The 9,554-nt window shown below is 51.5% G+C and overlaps 1 protein-coding gene across 1 annotated transcript in view; it reads left to right on the forward strand.

Annotated features, from left to right (window-relative positions):
- The window catches only part of sipa1l3 (signal-induced proliferation-associated 1 like 3), a 79,547-nt gene that overhangs the window by 52,666 nt on the left and 17,327 nt on the right, over positions 1 to 9,554 (forward strand). Inside the window, 4 exon segments of the mRNA XM_035385365.1 lie at positions 3 to 277; positions 7,294 to 7,458; positions 7,460 to 7,534; positions 9,086 to 9,247. Of these exon segments, the coding sequence (XP_035241256.1) occupies positions 3 to 277; positions 7,294 to 7,458; positions 7,460 to 7,534; positions 9,086 to 9,247 (677 nt within the window).

Here is a 9,554-nt window from a genome sequence, read left to right on the forward strand (position 1 = left end):
AGGCGCTGACGCTGGGCTGCGAGACGGTGGATATGACCCTGCGGCGGAACGGGCTGGGGCAGCTGGGCTTCCACGTGCGCCTGGACGGCACGGTGGCCGAGGTGGAGGAGTACGGCTTCGCCTGGCAGGCGGGGCTGCGCCAGGGCAGCCGGCTGGTGGAGATCTGCAAGGTGGCGGCCGTCACGCTCTCCCACGAGCAGATGATCGACCTGCTGCGCACCTCCGTCACCGTCAAGGTGGTCATCATCCCGCCCTACGACGAGGGCGGCCCGCGCAGGTGAGGGCCCGGCGGGGTCAGGGGTCAGGGGTCACGTGGAGGCTCGGCTGATGTGGAGGCTTTCATTGATAACGTGACTCTGAGAAGTCGTCTTTGACAGGCCGCCGCTTTAGTTTTGCTCTGTGGTTGGTCCTCTGAGGCAGCGCAGGGGTCAGGGGTCAGGGGTCGGAGTGGAAGGTAGAGGCGGTAGCACTGAGGAACATAGAACTCATTTGTGGCTGAATTAAATATTTGTCTACAGTCTGCACAGTTTTGCTTCCAGTTGCTAGAGCTGAGCTATAGAACTGTGACTAATAATACAAACGCCTAATCATAGTGCTTGTACAGACACTGCCATCGGTGTTTGCTACTTATGCATTTTTCCTTACTCATTTTAAAACGCACTTAATTTTTCTTTTTTGTTTTAAGTTTTCAAAATTTAAAAACTGGGCTTGGACAAAAAAAGGAAAAAAAGACCTCCACTGTCTAAATGGACGTTACAGTAAATGTCATTTTGAAACATCCCTGTCCTCCTTTCTGTTTCAGGAGAGGGCGGTGGTTTGTTTAGTTGACGTTAATGCGTTATAAATAGCTCCCATTGTGCAGTAGAGGTTTTGTACCCGGAGAAGGTTTGCAGTGCTCTTCTGTCTGCTGGCTGGTTCCACCAGGCCAGTGTCAGCCAGCGCTCAGCTGGGTTTTGTTCAGACTGCGTGATTCTGCTCGCCAGAGCCAAAGAATTGAGGATCCCTGGCTAATAGCCCAAAAGCCTTGTTTAGCTGTTAAAGCTCATTTTTGCGCGCGCAGTACAGATGTGGAATATTGCGCTAATTATTTATTCGTGCGTTAACCGTATCCAGGACTGCTTACCGTATTAGCAGTCACATAGATCCGCAAGTAGTATAGACCGCTTGTAAAATTCACACAACAAAGAAACAAGTGAAAATAATGCAGCCAAAAGCCAATTCATTTGCAAATACGTGGCTACTCTCTTCCATAGACTGAAGTGATACAGCACGTAATGGTACATAATACCGTCATTCAAAGACGATGGTGGAATCTGTAGTGGTGGTGCAGGGCAGCTGAGAGCTCTACTCTGGGAGGCTGGTAGAGGCTGCTGGAGGCTGGTAGAGGCTGGTAGAGGCTGCTGGAGGCTGGTGAGGGCTGGTAGAGGCTGCTGGAGGCTGCTGGAGGCTGGTGGGGGCTGGTAGAGGCTGGTGGGCCAGTACATTCAGCAGCAGGAGAGCCCAGCCAAAGAGATGGATGACGTGTGTGTGTGTGTGTGTGTGTGTGTGTGTGTGTGTGGGGGGGGGGGGGGGGGTGCAGGCCTTTCATGTCGTCTGAGTGAGTAGGGGTTAGGGCAGGAAGTGCGGAACTGCTTCTGTTTTAATGGGCGGTCTGGCTGTGGCAGGTTGGTTCATGGGTAACTGACTGTGTGTCACTCGAGGAAGTGTGGGCAACATTCCATGAACTGCACAGGCACTCACACACACACACACACACACACACACACACACACACACACACATACCCTCTCACTCTCTGCTGTGGATCTGGAGCACTTGGTAATTAGGCACTTGAGCAGTTTCATCTGTTCACCATCATCATCTTGCGCTCTCTCTCTCTCTCTCTCTCTCTCTGTCTCTCTCTCTCTCTCTCTCTCTCTGTCACTGTGCCAGAGAAATCGTGTGCATGAGACCAATGCCTGGAAACGTGGAGGAAAAAAAGGAAAGAAAAAATTAACGGGAGAAAAGTGATTAATTAAAGATACATATGGCATTAGTGTGAGGTGGGGGGATGGAGAGAGAAGAAAGAGGGTGGGAGAAAGAAATAGAGAGATGGAGAGAGAGCGAGAGAGAGCGAGAGAAAGGGAGTTGGAGTGCAGGAGCGTCTGGACGGGCAGCCTGGAGCTCACGTGGGGAGACGTGTCTGAACACCTCTGAGGTGTGAAGCTTTGCGGGGGAAAAGAGAGAGGAGCGGAGAGAGAGCCGCTCCCTCCCTCCCCCGTACAGGAGGGAGAGAGACAGAGAGCGCGTGCGCCAGCGCGCGCGTGTGTGTGTGTGTGTGTGCGCGCGCGCGCGCAGGGCACAGCGCTGAGCGGGGCTCTGCTGAAAGCTCCAGCTGACAGAGCCTGTGCCATGGCAGGAGCAGAGCCGCCGCCTGCGTCTCCCGGCTGAGAGGTGGGTAGAGAGGGACAGAGCGGGCACACAAAGACCTGAGCGAGCGAGGGAGGGAGGGAGGGAGGGAGGGAGGGAGGGAGAGAGAGCTGGAGGGAAAGAGAGGGGGAGGGAAAGAGAGACGGACGAAGAGAGCTGTTATCACAGTACTCCGCTTGGAAGCCTTTTTCTGAATCAGTGCTTGTTTACTTCGGCATCATCACAAATGATTATATCAGACCTGCTCTCTCCTGTGGTCCTCAGAGTGTGTGAGTGACTTCCATTTTTGTGCAATTGTTGATCTGTTATTGTTCTAAGCTGTGGATGGAGTGTGTGATGCTGTCGTGTTTACAGTGTGTAAATGACCATTGTAGATGCTTGCCTACAAATAGTGTGTGTGTGTGTGTGTGTATGGCATGCTTGCATTGTGGGTTCTGAGCAGTGTTACCGAGCTTGTGGTGTCTGAGCCTCATGCAGAGCAGGCTTTAGAGAGGGACCCGCAGAAATCTCCCAGCGCCTGCGCCTCCTCAGCGCCTCCGCCTCCTCAGCGCGGGACCCGTGAGCGCCTCGGTCACCGAGCGGGTCGGGAGGCGGGGTGGGACGGGCGGTGATCTGGACCCCGCCGCGCGGTCCCTTCCGGGTCCCGGGTGCGAGGGGGGTCTTAAAGGGGCGCGTGCGCGATCCCGCTCGCCGCCACGGCCGACTGGACACAAAGAGCGCGCGTCTGGCCTTCCAGCGCCCAGCGGCCCGCTCCCGGAGCCGGCGGGTTTCCGCTGAGCGGTTTGGCCCTGGTCCCGAGCCCGGGCGCCGGGTTAAGATGGCCGCGGGGCGCGAGCGCTCGGCTGCCGCTCTGAGCACAAAGGAGGAGCGCTGCGCTCCCCGCGCGGGGGGCTGTGAGGATGAGGAGGGGAGCGGGCGGGTGTTTCTCTGTTGGGATGCCGGTCTGTGGAGTGTAGGAACACACGGGTAATGTCGCTGGGTCGGTTAGTTTCTGTCACTCGTTTTGGGGAAAGTTTCGTTTAGCGACATTTCGGTGTCAGTAATTTGGTACACAGTCAGATTTCTAGGAATTGTGTTTTGTAGATGTAGGCTAATGAACTTATGCTTTGTGTGTTTTTGTGTATTTTATATTTAGAACATTTTTGTCACATTGTTTGGGGTTAGGGTGAACATGCGTGTGGCAGGTGCGGGTGAACGTGTGTCTGGTGGGTGCAGGTGAACGTGTGTGTGGTGGGTGCGGGTGAACGTGTGTGTGGTGGGTGCGGGTGAACGTGCGTGTGGCGGGTGCGGGTGAACATGCGTGTGGTGGGTTAGGGTGAACATGCGTGTGGTGAGTGCGGGTGAACATGTGTGTGGCAGGTTAGGGTGAACATGCGTGTGGCGGGTTAGGGTGAACGTGCGTGTGGTGGGTGCGGGTGAACATGCGTGCGGCGGGTGCGGGTGAACATGCGTGTGGTGGGACTGTCCCATAATGAGATTAAATGCGTCTGTAAGACGAGCTTCATCAGGGCAGAGTGGTGGGGGGAGAATCCAGGGGAATGAGCAGAGACTGAAGGCTGGATTTGGGGTAGCCCCACTGCACAGCCACACTCACCAGCAGGGTCTACGTCTGTGGCTGCTCCTGGTGACCCTGTTCCTACACTGTGTCTGTGGCTGCTCCTGGTGACCCTGTTCCTACACTGTGTGATGCTGCTGTGAGGTACTCTTTCTAGATGATGTTGTTGATTGCTTCCATTGTGGAAATATGCTACTCATTCCCGATGCTGAAGTGAAGTCCTGGTGCTGGGTGCAGTAGCTCTCCCTCTCTGAAGGCTTGTCCCAGGAGAGCTCATTAGCAGTAGCCTGGGGGGACAGTGCTGTGCTGGGGGGGAGGAGGAGGTGGGGGCTGTATGGGGGGTGCAGCCGCCCCACTCAGGACCAGCGCAGGGGCGCATATCTGCACCCCACTCACACCAGGACAGGACCAGTACAGCTCAGCCACATGTGTGCGTTTATGACAGTGTGTGTTCATGACTCTCTGTGTGTTTTTATGATTGTGTGTGTGTTTTGTTCAACGTGCATCTGACTCCAAGTTACCTTGTATGGGCGGAGCCCAGCTGCTCCTCTGGACCAATAGCTGTACTGCTCAGCTTATGGGGTGGAAGGCAAGAGGAGTTGGCAGTTGGTGGAAGACGCGTGCTAGTTTGCTTTCTGCTGAATTTTGTAGCCTTCAAACTGGGATAAATAGTTAGATAAAATCGGTAGATAAAAAGACGTTCATATAATGAAAGGGGATATCATTGCTCTGAGTCTGACTGCGCTCTGAGATACCCACCGTCTGACAGGGCTAGCCTTGACTGCACCAGCCCATTTAAAATATGCTTGATGGAGCCAAGAATGCTTTTTTGCAAAGCCTAAGGGGATTGTGGGTATTGTATGCATATCGATGGGCTGATGGAATACTTTGTTCTGCTATGAATAAGGGATGAGTTGTGTACTCTCAGAGGAAGAAACAGCAGTAATAAACAGACAGAACCTGCCCCACACCAGGCCGCCAGTAACAGCCAGCACTCGCTCTCAGTACTGCTGCCGCACAAATAAAACTAAAACACCACTGTGTGCAGTGCAATAAAGCGCTGTCCCATGATGCACTGCAGCCAGTTTGTAGTGCAATTCAGTACAGTGCTGTACAGCAGTCTGTGTGTGTGTATTTGTGCAGTTTGTGTGCGTGTGTGTATTTATGCAGTGTTTGTGTGTGTGTGTGTTTGTTTGCTGCATCATCAGCTGCATTGTTCCACTTGTCCTTGTTCTCCTAATTTGGCTCTCACTCATCACCTGACCCTCTCGTTCAGCAATGACTCAGTGAGGAGAGAGATGCACCTCACAGCACTGACTCAGTGAGGAGAGAGAGATGCACCTCACAGCACTGACTCAGTGAGGAGAGAGAGATGCACCTCACAGCACTGACTCAGTGAGGAGAGAGAGATGCACCTCACAGCACTGACTCAGTGAGGAGAGAGAGATGCTCCTCACAGCACTGACTCAGTGAGGAGAGAGAGATGCTCCTCACAGCACTGACTCAGTGAGGAGAGAGAGATGCACCTCACAGCACTGACTCAGTGAGGAGAGAGAGATGCACCTCACAGCACTGACTCAGTGAGGAGAGAGAGATGCTCCTCACAGCACTGACTCAGTGAGGAGAGAGAGATGCTCCTCACAGCACTGACTCAGTGAGGAGAGAGAGATGCACCTCACAGCACTGACTCAGTGAGGAGAGAGAGATGCACCTCACAGCACTGACTCAGTGAGGAGAGAGAGATGCTCCTCATAGCACTGACTCAGTGAGGAGAGAGAGATGCTCCTCACAGCACTGACTCAGTGAGGAGAGAGAGATGCTCCTCACAGCACTGACTCAGTGAGGAGAGAGTCTGCAGGGGGCGCGCGTGTTCTTGTGTGTGTGCTTTGCTCCCTGAGGCCAGGCCATGGCAGGACGCTCAGCGGCACAGCTGACCTCTCAGTGACCCCGCTGGGGTAGGACTCCCCCTCGGGGAGCGCTTAGCCTGCGGCTCTGGGGCGGTGCTGAGGTTATTAGCGCTGGCGAGCGAGCGTGCGGGCCGCGTGCACGAATTTGGCGTTTTTCTCGCCCTCTGTGCTCATTTCTGGTTTTGGGGAGCGAGAGTCACTGCGGGGGGATGTGTGCCCTGCTCTCTGTACATCTGCCACTCCTCGCTCTGCTTCCTTTCAAGGGTTCTCTTTGAGATGTAAAAAAGACAGGAAGCGGAAGGCTGTTGAGCAGTGCGCAGTGGTGTTATTTTCCGCCGTTGCCATGGAAACAGCAGGGTCTGTTCTCATGCTAAGCCTTAGTGTGAGGAAGATGCTTGGGTTATTCATCCGTGCACTGTGTGTGTGTAACCGTGTGTGTGTAACGTGTGTGTTTGTATGTAACCCTGTGTCTGTAACTTGCGTGTGTGTGTGTAACCCTGTGTGTGTGTTTGCTTGGGTGTGTGTGTATGTTTGTAACCCTGTGTGTGTGTGTGTTTGCTTGTGTGTGTGTGTTTATGTTTGTAACCCTGTGTGTGTGTGTGTTTGCTTGTGTGTGTGTGTTTATGTTTGTAACCCTGTGTGTGTGTTTGCTTGTGTGTGTGTGTGTGTGTGTGTGTGTATATGTCTGTAACCCTGTGTGTGTGTTTGCTTGTGTGTGTGTGTATATGTTTGTAACCCTGTGTGTGTGTTTGCTTGTGTGTGTGTGTGTATATGTTTGTAACCCTGTGTGTGTGTTTGCTTGCTTGTGTGTGTGTGTGTGTGTGTGTAACGTGTGTTTGCTTGTGTGTGTGTGTGTGTATATGTTTGTAACCCTGTGTGTGTGTTTGCTTGTGTGTGTGTGTGTATATGTTTGTAACCCTGTGTGTGTGTTTGCTTGCTTGTGTGTGTGTGTGTGTGTGTGTAACGTGTGTTTGCTTGTGTGTGTGTGTGTATATGTTTGTAACCCTGTGTGTGTGTTTGCTTGTGTGTGTGTGTGTCACGTGTGTTTGCTTGTGTGTGTGTGTGTGTGTATATGTCTGTAACCCTGTGTGTGTGTTTGTTTGTGTGTGTGTGTAACGTGTGTTTGCTTGTGTGTGTGTGTGTGTGTATATGTTTGTAACCCTGTGTGTGTGTTTGCTTGTGTGTGTGTGTGTCACGTGTGTTTGCTTGTGTGTGTGTGTGTGTGTATATGTTTGTAACCCTGTGTGTGTGTTTGCTTGTGTGTGTGTGTGTCACGTGTGTTTGCTTGTGTGTGTGTGTGTGTGTGTATATGTTTGTAACCCTGTGTGTGTGTAATCCTGTGTGTGTGTATGTTTGTAACCCTGTGTGTGTGTTTGCTTGTGTGTGTGTATATGTTTGTAACCCTGTGTGTGTGTTTCACAGGGGCTGCACAGAGGAATACGAAATGAAGACAGTGGACCAGAAATCAGAGGCGGAGCCTTTGGCTGCAGGGTACCGCCCCCCACTCCGCCCCCCTGCTTGGCGCTGGGACAGCCCCCCGGTAACACACAACGCCCCCCCAGCCCAGCGCTGGGCCCCCGTGGGGCCCCCCCCAGCCCTCCAGCCGCACCCACAAGGGCCTGGTGCCCATCCCATACAGAGATTCTCAACACCTGTCCAAGAGGTGAGAGATGGGACCAATCACAGCCAGTACCCGAGTACAGCAAACATCCAATCATAGCGTGCACTCACTCACCACAAGCATCCAATCACGATGAGCAGTCAATAACAGCGAGCAGCCAATCACGACAGCTCTGTACCAAGTCAACAGTGGCGCGTTTTACATTTCATTAAAATGCAACAAATCACACACATCTCCGTATTGTACCAGACACACGGTATGATTGTGCTTATCAAGGATAACAAGTCTGGTTCTGCAGACAAAAATGGTGGAAATGCACAAGACCGTAATGCATTGCATGATATGATGTACAAACGTGCAGTTTGGTGGTCATTAGTGACCGAGTGTGATGAGCTTTGCACTGAACATCTGCAGTGTTCCTGTTTCGGGGCCTGTAGTTGTCCTTTGCGCTTGTGGTTTGGCATCATGTCCTTGTAAGTCGCTCTGGACAAAAGCCAATTAACTCGCTGTTCATTTACTCTGTTTATTGGCCATTTACCACTTTCTCTGTTCATAAACTTCTCAGTGTTATTAAGAAGCCATTCTTGGTTGCAATTATTCTATTTGTTAGCTGCTTTATAAGAGTGGAAACGGGTGCTTAAAATAGAGCTTAACTGCATTTCCTAACAGTGTAGCTGTTGTTAAGGTAAAGGACACAGACTTATAGTTTATGACACAAACTCTGACTATCCCAGTGGCGAAACCTGTCTGTACTGCCCCCCAGTGGTGGAACACACTTCCCACAGTGGTCAGGACAGCAGAGTCATTGGCTGTCCTCCAATGCACACCCACTTGTTCCAAACTAAATCTCTTCTTCCATCCCCACCTACGAGCACTCCTACCTTTTGTTCTAATTGTGCTGGCGGTATTTTTATGTTTTTGGGTAATGTTATGTAAAGCACTGGTCACAGGTCGCTCTCATTGCTGATTCAAAGATGGCGCAAATCAATTCTTTCTTCCGTCTGGTGTCCTGAAGGGTGATGGGCTCTTCAGGACTCAGTGAGTCAGTGATTAGCCTTGTGGATTTTATAGCTGGGGTGGCTGTGTCTGCTTCTAAGCAGAGTGTGTTCTGGCTCTCCCACAAAGACTGAGGACGTCCCAGTGATGTGACGGCCCACAGATTTCATAGGGAAATCCAAATTATGAGAAAATACAGAAATTGGTTCCAAACTGAAAGTTCCAGCCTGAGGATCGCGACCACATTTATACGGTGTTTTGCTAATGGGATGTGGCTCGCTTAGCTGTGGTGCTGCACAATCTGAACAATTTGAGCTCTGTATGTAAACTTGTTTTAATGCACTTCTCCCCTTGTTCCTGTTTTTGGGCTAGTGCATATCTAACGCTTGTCAAATATTCAGACTCAGACATATGAAACAAGAATGAATGGCATCAAGTGCCTGAATGAGCTTCTTGGGCCCCTCCTCACAGAGTGGTGTACTCCCTGACTGAGTACAGCCTGCGATTTGAAGTGCTTGTTTCATATTTGGCCTGTGAGCTTCCAGCCTTCTCACCCAGTCTCTCTCTCTCTCCCTTCCTCCCTCTCTCCCCCCACAGGCCGGTCAGTTTCCCTGAGAACCACTACAACATAACTCCTATGGGGAGCGACAGAGTGCTGCCCTACCGCAACCCCTCTGCCAGCTTCTCTGGCCCTGGAGCAGGGATTGGGGCTCCTGGAATGGGCGGGCACTTCGTACGGTACAAGCCCTCGTCTGACAGGTCAGCTTCATTGAGTGACAGCTCTCTCTCTCAATCCCTGTGTAGTTCTATATGGATTTCATGTGCTGTGGGTGGGCTAGCTCACTCGCGGATCTATCATTTATCATCAACTTTAGATTGTTCTATTTAACATTATTTTAATGTATTTATATTTTTTATTAGATTTTTTCAACGTAACGCTTTTATGAGTATCTTTAATAACATATTATCCTTAAGTGAGAATTTGGCTTTTGATTGGACAAGATTCACAGCTACACAGCTACATCCATCAAATGTATTGGTCAGAAGCACAGCATAGACCTAAAGG

This window comes from Anguilla anguilla, chromosome 12 (genome assembly GCF_013347855.1).
Source record: "Anguilla anguilla isolate fAngAng1 chromosome 12, fAngAng1.pri, whole genome shotgun sequence".
Lineage (NCBI taxonomy): Eukaryota > Metazoa > Chordata > Actinopteri > Anguilliformes > Anguillidae > Anguilla > Anguilla anguilla.